Here is a 17,871-nt window from a genome sequence, read left to right on the forward strand (position 1 = left end):
GAAATCCTGTTAGAATTCAGACAGGAGAAGGGGGAGAAGAGTTCAGCCTCGCATTCATCAGAAGCGCAGATTCGCACAGCAATAGCAGCGTCTCCATTTGTTGAGCTGTCACAGTAACAAAGAGCCCTGGTGCGTGGGCAGTGGATGGGATAATAGTCTCTTCCTTTTCAAACCCCTCTGTGCATCCAGAGCCTTAAAACCGCCGGACCCTAGACCTGGCATCCCACCGCTGAATGTCTACACTGAGGGAACTAGAGAAATCTTCATGCGCTTTTCATGTTCGTGGCACTGTTATCTTGAAGGGACCAGAAGGGCCAACCCACTAGAAAGGAATGGTTCAGAAGTCACTATCATAGGGAAATTAACTTTAAGTGATTTTTTTATAGCACGGGCTCCATGATGTTTTCAGAGCACACCTTGTTTTTTACATCTGCGTGTGTAATAAGAGAATTCCTGGACTCAAACCTACTCATACCTTCCTGCTGGGGGTTAAACTGTTGACTGCTTATTTCTTCTGCTACGTTTTCCTGTCCCGTCCGCATTGTCTAATGCAGACGTCCACTTGGGAAGTCCGGGCGGAAAGTCTTCAGAGAAGAACAACCTATTTGTAATCCCTAGGAAAATCAGTTCCCAGGGTACCCTGGAGACCCTTCCACACCATGCGGCCTTTGACTTGGAGGGGGGGAGGGCAGCAGGCGTGGGAGGCACGGGTCCATTTATCAAGATGGGGCCAGCTCGGCCTGCTCGGAGCTCCGCACAGGGCCAGCGAGGAGCCCAGAATTCTTAAGCAGGGTCCTTTCTCTCCCGTCTTTCAGCTTTTTGAAAACAAGAAGAATACGAAAAGCAGGAACCGGAAAGTCACCATTTACAGCTTTACAGGGAACCAGAGAAACCGCTGCAGCACATTCAGAGTCCGAAGGAATCAGACCATCTACTGGCAGGAAGGGCTGCTGGTCACTTTCGATGGGGGCTACCTCAGGTGGGAACATTGGGGAGCCCCCTGCTAGGTCGGCATGGCGCCCAGGCAGCCGTCCTGTGAGAGCCCTGACTCAGTGTCCTTCCCACTTGGAGTCCCGAGTCCTCTGCTCCCGAGAAAGGTTTATCGTGGTAGCTTGCTAGAAATAGAGACCCTCCCTGTGAATGTCCCTCTGGCCCCATCTTCCTACCCTCCCCCAGCTCCTTCAGGATAGACTGAGGGAAGCCATAGTCCAGGATTTAAGTTCACTCCAGTTGGGGAAGTAGGGACAAGGACAAGTTAGATCATAAAAACTTTTATATGAACAGGAGAGTCACCTCAATATCCTGCAGGGCACCCAACCCTTAGGTGTCCATCCTTGGAAGCAGGGAAATCGCCCCAGGTTCTTGATGGTGGACTCCTTTTTATTTCCGGGTTACAGTGTGGAATCCTCAGATGTGAACTGGAAAAAGAAAAAAAGTGGAGGGATTAAAATCGTCTGCCAGTCAGAAATGAGGGACTTCTCAGCAATGGCTTTTATCACAGACCACGTCAACTCCCTGATCGACCAGTGGTTCCCCGGTAAGAGAATATTCTAGAACCAAGTCTTTGATCATGCTTACATATATGCATGTATGTATGTATGCATGTATGTATGAATATGTATATATATGTGTATGTGTATATATTTGTATATCATATATGTATATATACATATGCACATATATATGTGTATGTGTGTATATATGTATGTGTACATAATGCACATACATATATATGTATGCACACATATCTATGTCATATGTGTATATGTATATACATGACTGCCTCTTTGAGAAAGCAAAATTGCCACCAGGATTCAGTCCTTTGCCGAGAGTCCTGCTCCAGGCTGGGGTGGGAGGTCCTGTGGGATAAGTGTGACACAGGGAATGTGTCACAGAACAGAACTAGCTAAGTCTCCTGGATGTCTAGAATATTTGGGGGGGATGTCTCTGGGTCTCACATGTGGTTCAATGACATTGTTAGTGTGAGTCATACATGTGTTATGTAATCAGTGGGATTGACACCAGGGGGACCCAAATGTGGAGGACAGTCCCTGGTGTAGGGTCAGTGAGGGAGGAGGGCAGAGCTGCAGTGTCAGTTCCTCCTTCCCTGTGAGTCCCTGGTGGAGAGCAAGCCAGGTGGAGAGGAAGCCATCCACACAGCCCTACTCAGACCCTTTGAATCCATTTCCCTATGGACAGTTTACCCAAAGAAAACACTTTTTGAAGCGAACCCCCAGGGGCCTCTGTTTGTTTTGCTACTGGGGTGGACCGAGAGTGGACAGCAGGGTGGGGAGGCTGAGGGGCAGCCACAGGAAGGCAGTTGTGTGGAGGAGCCTACTGAGTGAGCACTCTACTCCTTCAGCCTCTGGAAACCAGAGTAGGCTTGTCCGTCACACGGCCTCTGTGAACTGTCTATTCCCCTGCCCTAGAGCCTTAGTCCCAGGAGGAGAGTGGGCCCTGGATACAAACCGCAGACACGGAGGCTGCCTCCTGTGTATATTGCCTCAAAGAGTGACCAATGTGTAAGGTGGCTTAGGAAGGGGGTTCGCAGAGAAAACAACTAGTGTGTGAGTCAGGGTGACTAGAGGGCTCCTGGCCAGTCAATGGGGTCCCGAGCTCTGTATCAACTCTCCAGCCGTTTTGTAGCCCCTAGCAGCCTATGCCCTGCCTCAGTGGGTGCTAGGGATGTGGCATGTATACCAAGTAGCCAGTAATCTGAGAGGCAGATTGGCAACTTGGCCAGACATTTGAGACAAGATGTCCTAGAGCCAACAGCCAAGAGTCTCTCTCCCTGTGGCTGTCAGATGCACCCGGGACATCTAGGAATCCACACTGCCCTGTACATAGCCAGTCACTGCCCTGCCCCGGGGTACTTTTGTGGTTACTTCTTAGTACCTCCTAATGAGAGGAACACAGAGAAGAGGTGTATCCTACTAGGAGAACCCACATCAAATGTCCAGCTTTACCATAGTCTTTTGTATTCATTATCCCTAACTTCCCTAGAGTATGCCGGCAAGCCTTCCGTTTCTAACTTGTACTAACCGTGGTTAGCCTAAGACTATAACTCAGATTCAACCCAGCCATTCAGGTAAAGTCCCCTCCACTCCACTCTTGTCTAGCCTTCTTCTCTCAGCTTTCCAAGGACTACCGGCAACTTTTACTCAGGGTCTAGACCATGGGTGACCCTTCCGTGGTGAGTCCTTTGGCCTCAACAATTTTCCTGTCCAAAACATCACCAGCAGGCAAGGACAGTTGATATCCGCTGTACCCCCAGCATTGGGAAGCTGAGACCAGAGAATCTTGAGTTTGGGACCAGCCTCGGCTATGTAGTCAAACCCTGCCTTAAAATCAAAACCAAAGCAATCAGGCACCCCAGAGTAGTCCTGGATTTCTGGCTCTGTTGGGCTCAGGTAGGAGCAGACAGAACCTGATATGAAAGCCAGCCAGGCTCAGAGTTCTAGGGTACTGATCAGAGCACCCACAGCCAGTTCACAGGAGCTGTCTCCTCCTCTGCTCCCGTTTAGCCCTGACAGCCACAGAAAGTGACGGGACCCCACTTATGGAGCAGTACGTGCCCTGCCCCGTCTGTGAAGCTTCCTGGGCCCAGCATGCAGATCCAAACGAGAGGTCGGAGAGCGTGCAGTACTTCGATATGGAAGATTGTGTGCTCACAGCCATCGAAGGGAACTTCATCTCCTGCCCCAGACACCCAGACCTCCCAGTGCCACTTCAGGAGCTTGTACCAGAGCTGTTTATGACTGACTTCCCAGCCAGGTATGCTCCACGGTTCTTCCCAGAACAGGGCGGCCTGCTGCACACCTCTCCTACCATCTCACTGCTTAACACCATAACTATGCAATGGCAGTAACTTCCTGCCGAGTCTCAGGTGACTTAGATCCCCATCGTAAGCTTTCTGGAAGAAACTGGACCAATGGCTTTCCACTGGAGTGCTCAGCAGGCCCTGCCGCACTTGGCTCACAGAACCACAGCCTGCTCCTCTGTGGATTAGCATTCCTTTCTGCTGGGTTGGGCCTCCTTAGATTCCCACTCTGTTGCCCACTGGAGGACAGAAGGACATTGGAGGACGAGGTTATTCACTGGTCTCGCTGGATGGGGAACACTCCCGTGCCTGAGCCTTGTCTTTCTTTTGGAGCAAGGGTTGATGCCCGGCTGCAGGCACACTCTTCCAGCTCATGTTACCCCTACCCTCCCAAGATGGTAGCTGGGGACAGAAATAGTGCAAAAAAAAAAAACAGAGAGACCTTGACTGGTCCCGTCCAAAGGGAAACAGCCACAAAATGTAAGTCCTCCATCTTCTTTAATGCACAGGAGCCACGCCTGTGGTGCGGACTCCTTGCGGACAGTCCTTCAACCTTTTGGGACTTCAGTTGTTCCCATTCATTTCTGGAGTTGTGGGGAACTGTCCCTGCCAGTGGCGAGCTATATCTGGTTTCTTTAACTTTTTTTCCTTTAAGGAGATCTGTTTCTCTCTCTCTTCTTTTTTCACTGTCCCAGACGGCTCTAGGGCATAGCCTGCTGCTCCATATCCTACTTCCAGGGACTTGTTGAAATTTAAAATGGGCCTGGGAAATACCTCAGTGACAGTGTGAAGCCCTGTGCTCAAAACCCGACGGTAAAAGAGGATAATTAATTAGCAAAGGACAGGTCTCATTCAAGTTTGTTCGGTGTCTCCTGCAGGCTCAGGATGGAGACAGCAAAGGCCACTCTGCTGGGAAGTGGCTTTTCTTCACTCCTGGGTTCTCCGTGGGCATGCGACTGTGTGTGAGCACAAGTCACATGTTGGGGAAGGTGCTAGGTTAGGTGCCCTTAAGGTTTCGGACTTTTCATTTATCTGCCAAACCTTGTGGATTTATGCCTCAGCACAGAGGCCCCAACTGGCTGCAGGGTTCCTGCTGTGGCGTCAAGGAGCCATACTGGACGGCCCTTACTGCTTTGGATCTAGTCTTGGGCACAGTAGGATTGTGAGATGAGGTTGTCTGTTAGGAAGTAGAAAACCTCAACAGCCCAAGTGGGAGTCTGTCCAGAGAGGGGGCCCAGGCTATCTGCTGGGGCCCAGTCAGCCCTGACAGGGGAGTCTGACAGGCTGAGATCTGCCCTGTGGCTCCTGCAGAAGTCTGCGTTTTTTAAAGCTTGCACAAGCCGTAGAAGGACCCATAGCACTCCTCTGGTGCCCACAGACCGTCTTAGACAGTCCCCCCACACCTGTTCTTCCTAAGCAAGGGATTTACCACGGCACTTGAAGAGCATTCCCTGACCATGCTCAACCACATAGCCGAGGCTGCCGAGGATGCAGGGGACATGACTGAGCTGTGCTAAATAGCAAAATCACAGAGATCAATGCACCTACGGGGACGGGAGGGCTCACTGGCGCCCTTGGCCTGGAAGGCAGGCTGGCACACGTCCTGATGGGGACCTGAGGAAACCTCCGTGGAGTGGGCTGCCTTTCTCCTGCCTGCGAAGCCCTTTCTCCCTTTGCTTCCTGTTTTGTCTTTCATGCCACTGCTTCTAAAGAAAAAGGAGAATCTCAGGAAGTAAGAGGCCAAGGGATCCATGCAGACCCAGAGTCAGTGAGGGGTTGAAGAAGGATGCCCCCCAAAGCCCCAAGCTCTGCGTGCTAGCCCCTGAGCATTACTGTGAAAGCCTGCATCTCTGTACCCTGAAACCCCATTTTGTCCCATTCATCTGAGCTTCCTGAAAAGCCCTAGCTTGGCCCTATGTTCCTCAGCTGCTTACCCCAGAGCCACCAGGCTCAAGGGTCTTCCCAGAAGGCTGCTGGGGTTGTGAGAAAGCAGCCATGTTTCTAGAAGCCCAACAGAAATCTGTTTCACAAGGCTCCAGACCAGCAAGGAGGCTAAAACTCCCTATGAAACCCCAGTCCCCAGGCATGGGGACACTAGCTCTGTGTGACGGAGGATGATTACTCTCTCAGGAGAAACTAGCACCTGAGTCTAGGACACCCGAGGACACCTAAGGTTGGAGGCTAACCCCTTCTCTGTGTGTGCTGTAGGCTTTTCCTGGGGAACAGCAAGCTGGAGCACTCAGAGGGCGAGAACAGCATCCTGGGCCAAGGTGGCAGTGGCACAGTCATCTACCAGGCCCAGTACCAGGGCCAGCCTGTGGCTGTGAAGAGATTCCACATCAAGAAGTTCAAGAATTCTGCTAATGCCCCGGCAGGTAACGGGGTCATTCTCCAGATACACAGACCCAAAGGTGTCTGAAGTCCAGGCTACCTTAGAGAGGACGGAAGTCTCATGTGCATGTGGGGCGGGAGGTGAGGAGGATTGGGGCTGGTGTAGCTGGTGCAGCTCTGCTTTGTGTCTGACCTGGTAGGCCAGGGAGTACAAGCTAGAGAGCCAAGCCAAGTGAGGCCGCAATATGGCTGCCTGTCTAGACAGAAGCGTGTGTTAGCGGAGACCACTCTGCTACTCTACTGGCCTCATGCCTGCCAAAGGCCTGGTACACATGGGTGGGCAGTCTGATGTGGAACCACCTGGAACCTGGTGGTTTTCCACCCTTCCACTTTGTTCCCAGACACAAGGACTCTGAGAGTTCTTATATATAAGTAAATGTTAGGCCAATAGCTTTGGCACTATTCCCTGACTAGCTCATATCTCAATAATAGAGTTAATTTTAGTCTACATTCTTCCAGAGGTCAGTTACCTCTCCTTCAGCATTCTGGGATGACTCTCCAACATCTATGTCCCAGAATTCCTCTCCCTCTCCTTCTCTCCCTCTTCCCCTCTCCCTCTCCCTCCCCCCCTCTCCCTCTCCCTCTCCCTCTCTCCCTCTCCCTCTTCCCCTCCCTCCCCCCTCCCCCTCCCCCTCTCCCTCCCCCTCTCCTTCTCCATCTTTCTCTCTAAGCCAGAACTCTTATCTCCTATTTCCTGCCTTAGCCCATTGGCCACAGACTTTTTTACTGACAGGTGATGCTTCATTGAGTACAAGAGATTCTCTCCACAGTCTGACGTCAGGCAGACTCCTCATCTGCAGGTCTCCATGTCCTGTGCAAGCAGAGGGCTGTAGGATGAAAGACAAGACAATGGGGCAAACTTTGTAAATAGATATTTGGGATGTTCCCTCCCCACTACTCCCCCACCCTACACCACACAAAGAAAGCCAAGAGGCGGCACCCTCAGACCTGCATATCAAATGCAGTCTAAAAACTCTTTCCAGTGGAAGGGGTCATCAGTACTCCTGTTAATCCATTTCTATTGCTGCCCCAGAAGACCCAATGCTGGGGAATTGCTAAACAAAGGAAGTTGTTTGGCTCAGGGCTGTGGTGTGTGAGAGAGAGCTCAGAGCTTAATGCTGGAGGATCTTCATACTATATCATCCCAGAAGGCAGAGTGAGAGAGAGTGGGGAGCGACCGGGCCCAGAAGGGGGCTGTATTTCTGTTTCTAACAAGCCCACCCCTGTGATAACTGACACAGTCTTTGACATGGCTACATTAAGTTTTCTACACATGAACACTGGGAGTGGAGAGGAGACACGTTCTAACCATAGTGCCATGTTGCGCTCAACCCAGGCCTCCCTGCTCTAGCCCCTCGTTCAGGATAGGTCACGCTGAGATCACAAAGCCACTGTGTATTCTTTGGTATAAAAATTAGAATCATAGAAACCAGAAAGAAAGAATTCAATTTGCAATTCTTTGAAGAGAATATGGGATTCTGCACTGATCTAACAGTCTTGGTTGACAACCCTCAAGCTGATAAAAGCCCTCCCAGAAATCCTGGACTTTACGAAGACTATCAGAAGTCACTGGTGTGCCCATTAGAAAATACCTTACACTGTGGTAATAAAAAGCACCTGGAATTGTGATTAACTAGGGTACCTTGAGTCCCAACTGGTTATTTAACTAATGGAGTATCCAATGCACATGCACTGAGCCAAAGCCAAGAGCTGACAAGGGAATGAGCCAACCCCACAATTGTCATGAATAAGTCTACAGAGGTTACCACCCTATAATAAAATAAATTCTTACCGGGTTAACGAGTCAGTGTGAGAATGGACCTTTCCTTTAGGAGCCGAATGGCGGGTGCACTCAAGCCCTTGCACAACCAGTGAGCTGATCACTAAGGCAACAGACCCCACCTTTAAAATCTGTGGGGAAAGGAATAGAAACGGGAAACAAAACAGTCAGGGCTCAGTTATACCCTGCCTAGTGGCTTCAGAGACAGATGATCCTGTGTGGACCGGTCACAGCCAGGGGTGCAGCAAGCATCCAGAGTCTCCTGCAGGCCATCGTGCAGGAGATGCATGGATGCTCAAGGGCGCTGGAAGAAGTTACAGCATGGTGGAAGTCTTTCCTCCCTGCTGTAGACCTTTCTCCTCTAAAGAGAATGTCATAGGCCCACAGCCCTGGACAGATGCCCCAGGGGCTGATGCTAATGGTGGTTTTCACTCCCACTAGTCCAGGCTACTTGATAAGGAATAAGATAACCTGCAGTGCCCCTGAGGGTGGAGGGGAAGGGGACTAATTACATTCCAGATAGTGCCTGAGCCAGGCTTTGAACACAGTAAGGGAATACAAAGGGAATGAAGTCGCTGGTACCTCCCAGTGAGTGGCAGCAGTGGCTGAGGGCTGTAAGGGCATTCTCTAAGCCTTGAGGTTGGAGCCCTGTGGCTGTCCTCCCTGGAGGGAGCCTGAGGGAACCCAGGGAGTGCCCAGCAACTGTCACATATGACAAGGCCACATAAGCCCTTGAGAAAGGAAGAGGCTCATAAAGGCCAATGCACCTGTAACCTGAGGACTTCCCTTTGGGGTCCTTGAACATAGTGCAGAAAAGAGTTTCAGGGTGAGTCAAAGTGAAGCAAAGTAATCAAAGTTGTCTCTTTATAGAGACAGAGACAGTGCACACTGTGGATGTAAGTGGAAGCCAGCAGAGGGAAAAAGAGAGGTCTTTAAAGGATAATAGCACCCACCTAAGATGTGGGTGTGGCCACTCAGGAGAGTCAGCCCTTAAGTGCCTTAGAGTATGTGTGTGCAAGCATGTGTGTGTGTGTGTGTGTGTGTGCGTGTGTGTGTGTGTGTTTGTATCTGAAATCTATAGCCGGGCTCAAAGCTTAAGCAAAGTTTAATAATTAAATACAAGAATATGATGTAACTCACCTATCCTCCCATCTTAAAGACTCTTCTCCTTGACAAGGAAATTGCCGAGTTTTACTGGGTTGAGGGCTGGTGTGGTGAGAGGATACTGAGGTAGGAAAACTCTAAGGTCTCTGGCCCGTCTGTCCCAGGCAAGTATAGTTCTTTTCTTGATGTGAGCACTCCTTTTGCAAGTACAGCTTAGGGAAGGGACTGGCACCCCTGAGGGCACTCTGGGTAGGTCTGTCAGCTGTGATGACTGTTTTGTTTTTTGGGGTTTTTTGTTTTGTTTTGTTTTGATTCCCAGTCAAAGGGGAGGTAATCAGATGCTAAGTAAGGAATTTCTTCCCTTCTGCGGCCCCCTTAATTTCCCCTGACTTTCTATCCTGTCTTAGTCTCAGCCCCAAAATACCAGTCTTTAAGGCCAAATCCTGAGCACCAATACTACAATCCTTCCTACAGTGCGCACTTTCAAATATAAATCCGTCTTACCCAATCCTGTAATGCAAAGCTAAGTACGGCAGGCCTCCTGTGTCATTGACCCTTAGAGGACAACCTACCTGACTAGGCCTGGGTCCAGCAGGGAGGCCATGGCCAGCACCTGCTATTCTTCCTAGGTAGCTGACGGCCTTGCTTTGTCCTGCAGACACCATGCTGAGGCACCTGAGAGCCATGGATGCCATGAAGAACTTCTCGGATTTCCGTCAGGAGGCCAGCATGCTGCATGCCTTGCAGCACCCCTGTATCGTGTCACTCATCGGCATCAGCATCCACCCCCTCTGCTTCGCCCTGGAGCTCGCCCCGCTGGGCAGCCTCAACACTGTGCTGTCTGAGAATGCCAAAGGTACCGCACTCCGAGAACATTCTACAGGGGCCATGCCCTTCCCTGGGCAGAAGGACAGGGCCTTCCTCTTATCTCCCACCGCCACCTTGCTTGCAAAAACAAAGCTATGGCTGGTTTCTTTTGCTGAGGTAGCCCAAGAGTTCACACTTTGGGGTTAGACAGAAGCAGACCTCAAGTCTTATAAGAAGAAGAAAACAGCCCCAACGGGGAAGACACAGAGCCGCCGATGAGACAGCACCACTGTCCCAAGAGACAGCAGCTGGTACCTTAAGCCCCAACTGCGTCCCTAAGTCCCCCTCTAACCACATCTACACTGAGCCCCAGTTAAGATGGCACTTAGGATCCCTTCTGCCGTATCCTATTCCTCAAAGAAACTTAAAGGGAATTCTGAAGAAACGGGTAACTATCCCCAAACCGATGCCCGAAGTAGGGAGCTGGCTGCCCTCTCTAAGAAGGAACTGCTATTAAGCCAGTCACTTAGGCTCAGTGAAAGTGGAGATTTACGCACTGTCTGTGTCTTTGGTTTACACAGGACCACAGGACCAGGTTGGCCTCAGATGAGTACCAGGGGGCTCGAATCTGTTTATAAAAACACATGTAGCCCGCACATGGCCTACCACAAGAATGAGCATCTCTATCCTAAACGCATTCTACTTCACTTAAAGCTGCTCTCTGCCCCCTCTGGCATGAAGAAGAGCAAGAATGTATCTGGGGCATTTAGAGTATTAGGGGATGTGTTAGTCACTATGTCACAGTGGCAGTTTTCCATCACTGAGTCAAACAGCTTACGAGAAGGAGAGGTTTGTTCTGTCTCATGGCTTTACAGACCCCAGTCCATGGTCAGTTGCCCTTGTTCTTTGGACCTGTCATTTCTGGCACTTTATGATGGAGTCACGTGACAGAAAGGAGGTTGGCCGTGTCATGTCAACTAGGAGATTAAGAGAAAGAGAAAGGTTAGAGCCCTAATGTCTCCTCCAAAGGCCTGTCCCCAATGACTTCACTTTCTTCCATGAGGCCTGTCTTAGTTAGGGCTTCTGTTGCTAAAACACCATAACCAAAGCAGTACGAAGCCTCCCGCTTGTGATACGTCATCTTATGGAAGCCAAGGCAGGAACCTAGAGGCAGGAACTGATGCAGAGACCATGGAGGAACACTCCTTGTGAGCTTGCCCAGCCTGCTCTCCAATACAACCCAGGACTACCTGCCTGGGGTGAAACAGCCTAGAGTGGGCTGGCCCTCCCCCATCAATCATCAGTCTAGAAAATGTACCACAGGCTTACCCACAGGGTAGTGGGGAGGGGGTTCATTTTCTCAGGTTAGGTTCTGTCCTCCAAATTGTCTAGTTTGTGTCAAGTTGACATAAAACAAGTCCCTACTTCTTAAAGGTCCCATCACCTCCCAACAGTGCCGTACAAGCCAACCAAGCAACCCCATCTAAACTGAAGTAAAGGAAGCCGGGGAAGAATGAAGGACAGGGTCTAGAATGTTAATTCAATTCCATCTTAAAGTTGATAGATTTGAACATAAATACTGCTTTCTTTCCAAGATTCTTCCTTTATGCCCCTGGGACACATGCTCACCCAAAAAATAGCCTACCAGATTGCCTCGGGCCTGGCCTACCTGCACAAGAAGAACATCATCTTCTGTGACCTCAAGTCAGACAACATCCTGGTGTGGTCACTGAGCGTCAAGGAGCACATCAACATCAAACTGTCAGACTACGGCATCTCCAGGCAGTCCTTTCACGAGGGGGCCCTGGGTGTGGAGGGCACCCCAGGCTACCAGGCTCCAGAGATCAGGCCTCGCATTGTGTATGACGAGAAGGTATCTGCCTGTCCCCGCTGTCACCCCCAAGCCAGCCATGCAGAGCAGGAGTGCAGGCCCACTGAGAAGTCAGACACAGTCCTGGGGCTCTGGGCTCACCTTCTCCAGAGTGTTTTCCTCTCTCAGTGAGGGGGATTCGGGCTCTGACCAGAAGGTACCAGGGTCCAGATTGACCTCTGCCCTTAGCTTTAGAGGTATATTTTAGTTTGTGTGTGTGTGTGTGTGTGTGTGTGTGTGTGTGTGTGTGTGCATGCATGTGCATGTGTGTGTGCATGTGTGTTGCTTGCTTGGAGACCCGGGCAACATGTTCACTGAACACAGAGGCTATGATAGAAACAATCACGTTAAAAACTGCTGCCTCCAGGCTGGAGAGATGGCTCAGAAGTTGAGAACACTGAGTGCTCTTCCAGGGGTCCTGAGTTCAAATCCCAGCAACCACATGGTGGCTCTTAACCATCTGTAACGAGATCTGGCGCCCTCTTCTGGCCTGCAGGCATATATACAGGCAGAACACTGTACATAATAAATCTTTAAAAAACAAAAACAAAAGCCTGCCCACTCCATCTCAGACATTCTCTTATGAAAGATGTTCCCTGACTTACATGAGGTCTGCACAACTCTCTCCTTGCTGGGTTTTTTAATGACAATTAGAATGAGAAGACACGTGAGACACCCCCTTTTTAATGAATTTCTTATACAGCCCTCTGGGGTCTTGGCTTTGGAGCCCTTAGTTGGCACCTGGTAGTTAACAATTTCTGTGAGTACGGCTGTCTTGTGGATGGACAAATGGATGGATGGGAGAATACATAAGTAACACAGAGAGAAGAAAGGATAAACGGACAGATAAATGCATGGGAAGATGGTGGTCAGAGGACTGTGGGTGTGAGGACATCGGGTTGGTAGATGAAGTTGGAAGATGGACTGGGGAGAGCCCGTGTTTCCTGGTTGTACCTTCCCATTCCTTCCTCCTCCTCGGGGCCAGCTTTCTGAGGTTGCTGGGCCCAGGCAGGAGACCTAACTTGGCTTGCCCTCCTGCCCAGGTAGACATGTTCTCCTATGGCATGGTGCTGTATGAGCTGCTCTCAGGACAGCGTCCTGCGCTGGGCCACCACCAACTTCAGATTGTCAAGAAGTTGTCCAAGGGCATCCGCCCAGTGCTGGGGCAGCCAGAGGAAGTGCAGTTCCATCGACTGCAGGCGCTCATGATGGAGTGCTGGGACACGAAGCCGGAGAAGGTACACAGAGCAGAGCGGAACGTGGGCCTGCCTTCCCCTGGTGGTAGGGGCTGTGGGAGTCCAAGGTGTGTGTGTGTGTGTGTGTGTGTGTGTGTGTGTGTGTGTGTGTGTGTGTGTGCGTGTGTGCATGCCTGCCTGTCGTCGGTCTGTCTGTAGGAAAGTTACCTTTCTTTTTCTCTACAATATGTATATGCAAGACCAGAAGTATTTCAAATTTTGGAGTTTTTCAGATTTTTAGAATATTTCCATGTTAGTTGAATATCCCCAATCCAAAAATCCAAACTCTAATATGCTCTGAGATCTGAACGTTTTGAGTTTCGCTCAATTCGTATATTAAATGCATTGTAGTAATGCAGTCCCCGTGTAAAGTCAGAGGGACGGACCATATCTCTTTGGAAAGTTTGCTCATGAGAAGCCGGGCCTATATTACATTTTAAAAGAGAGTTCCTTGTTTGTTAGAAGAGGCCTCTAATTTCAAGTTTAGCACTTGTCCATCAAATCAGATAATTAATGAATACATTATGAATAGAATCTGAGACAGATCCCTTTCAAGAGTTTATGACCCTGGACTTAAGGTAGGACACAACAGGCCTTTGACTCCAGAGCACCTGAGCTTGTTACTGTGGCCATGATGACCCAGAGGCTGTGACGGGCTTTTATTTATTTATTTATTTTTAGGAGTGGGGGGAGGGTGTTCTGAAGCCTTTTCAGTCTTGTGTTAGGCTAATCCCCAAGTGGCAGGAGTCACATACTGCCCTGGCTTGTGCCAAGGTGGCCCTGTATGGGGCCCACACAGCTATGCTCACTGTAGACCTTTCTCCCACAGCGCCCCCTGGCCCTGTCTGTAGTGAGCCAGATGAAAGACCCAACCTTCGCCACCTTCATGTACATGCTGCCCTGTGGGAAGCAGTCGTCCTTCTTCTCATCCCAGAGCCAGGAGTACACTGTGGTGTTCTGGGATGGGAAGGAGGAGTCCAGGTAATCTTTTCAGTCTATACTTCCCTACGTATGCCTCAGGTGTCACTGGGAACTGCTGTAGAGTGTAGGGAAGACCCCCTAGGAGGGGGAAAGAACTCCTGAGACCCAGAGGCAGGGCCTGGGAAGGAGAGAGGCAAGAGATGGAGTCTCCATGGAATAGAGGTCTTGGGTGATGGCCTGTGGGGTTGTCCGGCGCATGCTACCCCTCCTTCCCCTGACACCAGAGCTTTGCACGTTAGTGTAGTCTAAATGGTCCCAGTGGAGAGCATTTACAGGCCTTACAGTCCGGGAAGACTGAGATGGCGTGAGACTTGAATAGAGTGGGATCAGCAGAATGGACTCTGAAGTTTGCATGGATCTTATGATCTTAAGTTGTCAGTGGGGAGGCATGGACAGAGGGGAAATAAATTCATATTTCCAATTCTTTCCGTTGGAGAGGACCAAACAAATGTCACTGGCACCCCAGGGTCTAGATATGGTTTCTAAGTACCAAGAAGCAGGGTTCATCCAATGGCTGGTTCCAGGACTGGGCCTGGAACATTTGACACAAGAGAAGCAAGGAAGCAGGTAGAGGCTTCTGGGAGCATCTAATCGGGACTCCAGAGCCAACCTCTTCCATCCACCTGAGGATGTTTGCTTTTCCCTTCATCTCAGACATAGGCAAGATGCTGGAGAGAGTTGGACCTGGGGGAAAATGATATTTCCCAGTAGGAAGAGAGGGTCCGTAAAAACTCCCACCAGTACAGAGGAGGGAGAGTGGGGGCTTCTACCTAGGCACACAGAGCAGGGAACCTGGAGAGGAGAAGATCAGATTCCCAGACTGACCCATGGAAGAAGAAAGGAAACAAAACAGGAAACCAGGGCAACGCGACGCCACTGTGGCTAGACTCTGGTCTTCCCTCCATATTTTTTTATTTTTCTTAAGCAACTGTATTTTCAGTATCAATTTTTTTCATTACATGGAAGAAAAGACTAAAACGAATAGACAGAACTTTGAAGAAAGTTTAGCTTGCAAGTTTTGTATCCATTTTTTTTTCTTCTGCAGTTTGCTGTCAGTCAGGGGTGGTGAACACCTTTCAAAACATGACTGCAGAAAAGAGCTTACAGCATGGCTCCTGTCTGAGGCTCCACTTTCTCTCTGACTGGGAGAAAGGGCTGTGTGCTCTCAGGAGCGTGGTTAGCCAACTAACCCCTCCCCTACTCTGCTCCGCTCATTGGGGATGTGTGGAGGGGCAGTGGTGCTGGACACATCCAGGCCTGTGAGCCAAGAACCCGCTCTCCTCACTAACTGTGAGCTGTTCTCAGAGCGACCAGGGTGGAGGCATGTCATGAGCTCCACCCAGTCAAGTGTGGACTTCGTACTTCTTATCTTTAGCCTGGGGCTGTCTACTCCGATGCAGAGGCTGCCTCTCTTCCTGTGGTGGGTGGCTCTGGTCAGTGGGAGGGCAGTGAGCAGTCCAATGGAGATGCTCTAACTCTTCATGGGATGGTTGCCTGAACCCTTGGAGGTCACAAAAGGAAAGGAGGCTGCCTTCCGGTTGGAATGTCCTTTCTCTTCCATGTTCAAGCCTTGCATGGCAGACAAACCCAGATGTACCCAATGTCATGAGTGCTGCAGGGTAGCAGAAAAACAAACAAACAAACAAAAAAAAAACAAAAAAACAAAAGTTGTGTCACTGTCAACAAAATAACTGAACTGACAGAAACAACTGAAGGATGACTGATCTGGACTCTCTGCGTCCAGTCCCTGCTGTCTTGGCCCCCCACACTTGAGAGGAACATCATGGTTCTCCTTTACTTCTGGGAAGACAAGCTGCAGAGAGAGGAAACGAAAAGACAAACAGAGAAGGTGGGGAGGCAGACTGGGCTCCTGCTATAACCACTGATATAACCACCAGTGTTCCATCTGCTCCAGCTAGCCCCACCCCCACAACGTTCCCAGAGCCTCCCAAAATAGCGCCTACATCTGGGAACCACCTCTTTAAACCATGAACCCGTGACACAAAGGGTCCTTCCTACTTGTATGACTACACCTGTTCCAAGGCCATCCCACTGGCCTGGGGAAGGAGGTGCCCCTGGCTATCTGCAACTGACCCCATGTTGTTGCCAACCACAGGAATTACACGGTGGTCAACACCGAGAAGGGCCTTCTGGAAGTACAGAGGATGACCTGTCCTGGGATGAAGCTGAGCTGTCAGCTCAAGGTCCAGAGCTCAGTGTGGCTAGCCACCGAGGTAACTGCCAGCCTGCAGGGCCCGTGTCAGGGTGAGCGTTAGAGGGGTACAGTTCCCAGGGGTACCAGCTTTGTAAAACTGCAAGATGTCAAGGTCAACTGGACAGAGCTCATCCCTGAGTGATCCCTAAAACAATGTCATTGGTCCTGAGAGGTAGGTCACCAGGGGAATTGCTGCTGGCTCCTGCTTGCCACCAGCTGGAAGCTAGGATTCAGGGTAGTTAGAATAGGTAGGGAGTCTCAGCAGGAGAAACTGGGTGAGTTGATGGCATGCCGCACCGTGTTTCCTCATGACACTGTGTGGGACACGGAGCATAGCCCATCCCTGAGGATCTTCTGTCTCCATACGCGGAAGTCATTGGAAGACCTAAGTAGCTGTCTTATGAGAAATCCAAATGTTGCCCCAAATCAGATGCTCCAGGGTTATGAGTAGGTTAACAGTCCTTCTTCGTGACTGTTTATATAAGTATTTGGACCTCCCCAAAACCCATAGATACCCATGGAACTAAAGCGTCAGGAATTGAGTCTGATTTAGGAGAACATGCAGACCTCTAAGAGTGCCTATCCCAATGTAATTCTTTGTAGCAACAACGAATTGACTAAATATCTTTAAAGATGATGAACAGAGGAAGTGACCCCATATACGTCCTAGAGGGGGTGCAGGGCTCTGCCCATGGCATGTTCTCACTTTATTGTGGCCCCACTTTGCTAGTGGCTGGTTCGTGCATGGCAGAAGCAAGCTTCTGTCTCCAACTCCTTAGCATCCTCTATGAGTTAACTTTCTTCCAGACTTTATTTTCCAAACAAAAAGCAGAAATGGATTAGCAAGCAAAACTCTGCCTTTTTAAGGTACCAAAGGGGATCCCCAGGCTGAGAGTATCCTAACAAGACACCGTGCCAGTCACTTCCTTATCTCAGAGTGACTTTGTCTGCTCTTGCAGGACCAGAAAATCTATATCTACAGCCTTAAGGGTATGTGCCCATTAAGCATGCCCCAGCAGGCCCTGGACACGCCAGCTGTTGTCACCTGTTTCTTGGCAGTACCTGTTATTAAAAAGGTAAGGTATGGAGAGAGGCATGTTCAGGTCTGTCACCAAGTATGGGAAGGTCTCCTTACTGGGGACAGTGGATAGAGCTGGGTCACCTTGCCCAGGTCACAGTCAGCTTTAGAGACACAGGTGGCCACCATTAACATGGAGTGCCTACCCTCCATGAGCACTGGCTTAGAGGAGGCTCATACTGGTGCGGATGATGAAGTAAGTCATTGTACATGGCCCCTTCTCCTGATAAAGGTATCGGGAGCCTCTCCCCTGCCCTGACCACTGTGTTTTCTGATTAATGGGCACAGCTGATTCCCTTTTGTCTATCTCTGCCTCCTCTCCAAGACTCGATTCCCAGACCCCAGCCCTTTGCCCAGCTTTGCCCAGCACTGCCCTGCAGACCCACTCCTCACCCCATCCACTCGTGCTCTCCTCAGCCCCAGCTCCACATCTTGGCATGGAATCTCGTCTCGCTAGGGCTGACAAGGCCATCACTTGACTGGCCCTGGTCCTTCTCCTCCCAACAGTAGACACAGAAGCCTCCCCTTCCCTTCTGGTGAAAGGTCAGACTGCAGAGCGATGACCTCTCCTCTGAGGAGTTGGCTGGCAC

The 17,871-nt window shown here is 50.3% G+C and overlaps 1 protein-coding gene across 1 annotated transcript in view; it reads left to right on the top strand.

Annotated features, from left to right (window-relative positions):
• The window catches only part of Lrrk1 (leucine rich repeat kinase 1), a 126,049-nt gene that overhangs the window by 101,806 nt on the left and 6,372 nt on the right, over positions 1 to 17,871 (top strand). Inside the window, exons 21-30 of the mRNA XM_032893448.1 lie at positions 816 to 979; positions 1,398 to 1,537; positions 3,525 to 3,774; positions 6,029 to 6,195; positions 9,754 to 9,951; positions 11,498 to 11,775; positions 12,816 to 13,010; positions 13,837 to 13,988; positions 16,105 to 16,222; positions 17,163 to 17,279. Coding sequence (XP_032749339.1) covers positions 816 to 979; positions 1,398 to 1,537; positions 3,525 to 3,774; positions 6,029 to 6,195; positions 9,754 to 9,951; positions 11,498 to 11,775; positions 12,816 to 13,010; positions 13,837 to 13,988; positions 16,105 to 16,222; positions 17,163 to 17,279 — 1,779 coding nt within the window. The remainder of the gene's footprint in view (positions 1 to 815; positions 980 to 1,397; positions 1,538 to 3,524; positions 3,775 to 6,028; positions 6,196 to 9,753; positions 9,952 to 11,497; positions 11,776 to 12,815; positions 13,011 to 13,836; positions 13,989 to 16,104; positions 16,223 to 17,162; positions 17,280 to 17,871) is intronic.

Source organism: Rattus rattus, chromosome 2 (genome assembly GCF_011064425.1).
Source record: "Rattus rattus isolate New Zealand chromosome 2, Rrattus_CSIRO_v1, whole genome shotgun sequence".
NCBI lineage: Eukaryota > Metazoa > Chordata > Mammalia > Rodentia > Muridae > Rattus > Rattus rattus.